Source organism: Planococcus citri, chromosome 4 (assembly GCF_950023065.1).
Source record: "Planococcus citri chromosome 4, ihPlaCitr1.1, whole genome shotgun sequence".
In the NCBI taxonomy this organism is placed as follows: Eukaryota; Metazoa; Arthropoda; class Insecta; order Hemiptera; family Pseudococcidae; genus Planococcus; species Planococcus citri.
Window position 1 is genome coordinate 66,602,106 of NC_088680.1, and position 3,245 is coordinate 66,605,350.

The following is a 3,245-nucleotide window of genomic DNA, read 5'->3' on the forward strand; positions in this document are numbered from 1 at the left end:
TCAGTTTATTGATTTCGCCCTCCCTTCGCTCAAGCCAGATCAATTTTCTTTTCATTTCTCGGGCTGAAATTCGAGAGCAGAAAAATTGACTGTCAACATCAAAAATAATGTTGCTTTATTTTGAAATTTAAAGCTTTTGCCCTTGCTTGGCTGGGACCGTTATTCCTAATTTTTACTCGACTAGTAAATTTCACTGAAAAAGTTACTTGATCAGGGAACTTGTAGCTAGTCAACTTGCCTAATAAAATTATATCCACTTAACCAGACCAGTAATTGACCACACTTGATGAAAAATGTCCAGTACCTACCTATTGCGAGTGTTTGGAAAATAGTTTCACCATTGATTTGTAAAAAAATCAATGTCAATGTTCAAATCATTTCAAAAATAGCGTCAATTTATTCAGAATTTCTTCAGCCCATGCCTCATCAAAATAATTTATTTTACCACACAGAAAAATATGAAAATCGAAAAAACTTTATTACACGTTTCAAAAGAGGAGAGTTCGGCGATGCGAATTATTATTTTTTTAAAATTTTAAAAAAAGCAAAAATTGTGCCTAAATTGTTGATCACTGTGTTTAATTACTGCATAAAAGGCAGGTGATCATCATACCGGACAAACTAATATGAACAAGTAGGTAACTACTGGATTTTCACTGTTTGACATTAAAATCATGAAATAACAAATTGAAATCAATTAAATACGAATAGGTACCTTTGAAAATCAAATTTTTAAATTAAAATTAGAATCCAAAAATGATTGTATGGAACCTTTGTTTTAAAATGAGAGACTTCTGTATGAGACTTCCACTACCCACTAGAGTCAACCAATGGTTGGGTTGCCTTAACGAACTTATGGGAAGAGAAGGAACCAGGGAAATCCCTCCAAAGTAGTCGACCCATCGCCATGGGATATGACATAGCTTCTGCTCTTAGGGCTTTCCTTCGTAATGTTCTTGGATTTACGGGTACAATATCTGTTAGTCCTGTTGTATGCTGCAATGAGGATAAACCTGGAGTAACCGTGAGTTCCTGTGTTTTCTTTGCTGATTCAAGATTTCCACTGTCCCAGTCAGCTGTCTTTTGTTTCGAACCATCTTCAAGCTTATGTAAATGTAACGATGGTTTCTGAATTCCACATTGTTCAGAAAACCAACAAAATGCATCCATATCTCCTTCCCGCATACTCATATTCATCGCATAATCGTAAGTTGGTTTGAACGATGGGTCCGATAGTATTTGTTTCATTAAATTTTCGATTTCCTTATTCGGGTATGCGAGTATTACGGTACCGGATCCTTTATTATATCTTCTGATAGTCAGATATCCGTAATTATATAATAAAATCGCTGGCGGAATCTTGGAACTAAATTCGTTAGTGTATAAATACTCCAAATAATCAGCTTTTACACCGTAATAGTAAAATTCTTCGATGTTTTTCTGGGATATTTGTACGCTTTCGATTGCCAATCCTGTGTTTTGCATCCATGTACCATAATTTTTTATTTCCAAGTTTCTTAGGCTGGAGATTACGGAAATAGGATTTAACACTTTGGTTTCATTATCTTGTAGACTGAATCTATAGCCGTCGTACCAATAGGTAAGATTTGTAATGATCTGCGACACGTTCACTCCATAATGAGTGGCCAAACGCTGCAAGGATGGTTCGTAATTTGATTTTATTTCATTCAAAGTGAATCCCATAGCACTAGAGAAGTCCTTGTTGAAAGTTAGATCCCTGCAGTGCAGGCGGGCTTGAAAAGGGGAAAAACTTAACCTAGAAATGCCGGCAATGAATAGGAGTTTAATATTACTCGATTGGCTTTTCAAACAATCATAGAATGTGCTAACGACCATTTTAAACGTTTCGGATAAATCAGCATCTTTCATGCTGCCTTGTTTGAATATTGTATCGTATTCATCAATCAGGACGACAACAGGTTGTCCATATTTAGTACGCAGATTTGCGATGAGTAAATCAGGGAGACGACTTGATCTATAGTCAAGTCCATACGATTTTCCAATTTCCCATAGTTTATCTTCGAGCTCCTTTGTATAAGTATCAATATCATCTTCACTATTAACAGGGCTTATAAGACTGAAATCCAAGCTAATGATCGGATATTTCGTCCATTTTTCGGGCATTCGTCTGGCGATGTACGTGTCATTGAAAAGGTGTTTATTTCCGGAAAAAAACTCGTATAACATTTGTATAAATGTAGACTTTCCAAATCCGGGAGGACGGGTGAATAAAAGGTAATGATCGATTAAATCCAATATTTTTTCTATGAACGCAGTTTTGTCGACATAAACCATCCCCTTGGATCTCATTTCTACAAATGTGGTTAGATTACGAGGTAAATTTTGAACAGAAATTTTTGGTTTAAAATCTTCAGTCCTAATCATGGGCTTGATCATTTTGTTGTGAATCATTCAGTTGATGCGACTGCAGTTCTAACAAATCCAAGGAGCTATATACCTACATGAACATAAGTGTAAAATAATAATTAAGAATCGGAGTAGGTTGGCAGATAAACTAACGTGTAAGTAGGTATAATATAAGTAATTTTCTCAAGTTCCCAACTTTCGACAATCAAATGATTATAAGCGTCAAAAAATTGGCCGTTTCTTACACAACCATTTTAGCCCTTTGGAGGTTCTCTAGGTATAGGTACCTACCTTGTAAGTAATGGGCTGAACAAAATGTTCTCAAAAAACGATGAAATCAGAGTAAACACAATTTATGGAATTAGGAAACAACGTGGTCAAAAAAAAACAAAATAAAATAAATCCAAACATCGAGCGAAGATTTCAACTAACTACATCGTGCAAGCTTGGGCGCGATCAAAGACAATTGATAGATATAAAATTGTAGTACCTACCTTATCCTAACATAGCAGATAGGTACATAGCCTGAGAGAGGAAAATATGTAATAAGTAAGGGAAGTTATTAAATTTTTTGTACAGATCGGGGCATAACTATCAATCTTATATGTATAATTATCTGTTAATACCACGCAATAAATAGGCAGTTGATTGAAAATTACCATCTTTTTAATTTAAAATTGTAAGCATTTTTCCTTATTGCGTTATGAGAAAATGGCTGCTGCGAGATTAACCTTAAGACCACTTTTTTGGCGAGTCAAATTTCAATTTTTTTTTTGGCTTAAAAAAATGGTACAAAAGTATTCCCAGGTAGGCGAAATGGCCCTGTTCCCAGATTTGTAATATGTAGCATGTTGGGT

General features: G+C 35.1%; 1 protein-coding gene across 2 annotated transcripts; it reads right to left on the reverse strand.

Annotated features, from left to right (window-relative positions):
• Positions 1-453: 453 nt before the first annotated feature.
• LOC135843710 (uncharacterized protein in vnfD 5'region-like) lies at positions 454-2,999 on the reverse strand. 2 transcript variants are annotated; one of them, XM_065361672.1, is made up of 2 exons: positions 2,680-2,999; positions 454-2,479 (listed from the first exon to the last, which is right to left on the reverse strand). In XM_065361672.1, exon 2 carries the CDS (start codon positions 2,431-2,433, stop codon positions 811-813), a length of 1,623 nt encoding a protein of 540 aa, XP_065217744.1. In that variant the 5' UTR covers positions 2,434-2,479; positions 2,680-2,999; the 3' UTR covers positions 454-810. The 2 variants fall into 2 exon arrangements, with proteins under 2 accessions (XP_065217744.1, XP_065217745.1); XM_065361673.1 differs by having other exon boundaries at positions 2,883-2,982.
• Between the last annotated feature and the right edge of the window lie 246 nt (positions 3,000-3,245).

Coding starts and splice junctions, on each gene's coding strand:
- LOC135843710 (XM_065361672.1), bottom strand. CDS start 2,433: ATGATTCACAACAAAATGATCAAGCCCATGATTAGGACTGAAGATTTT.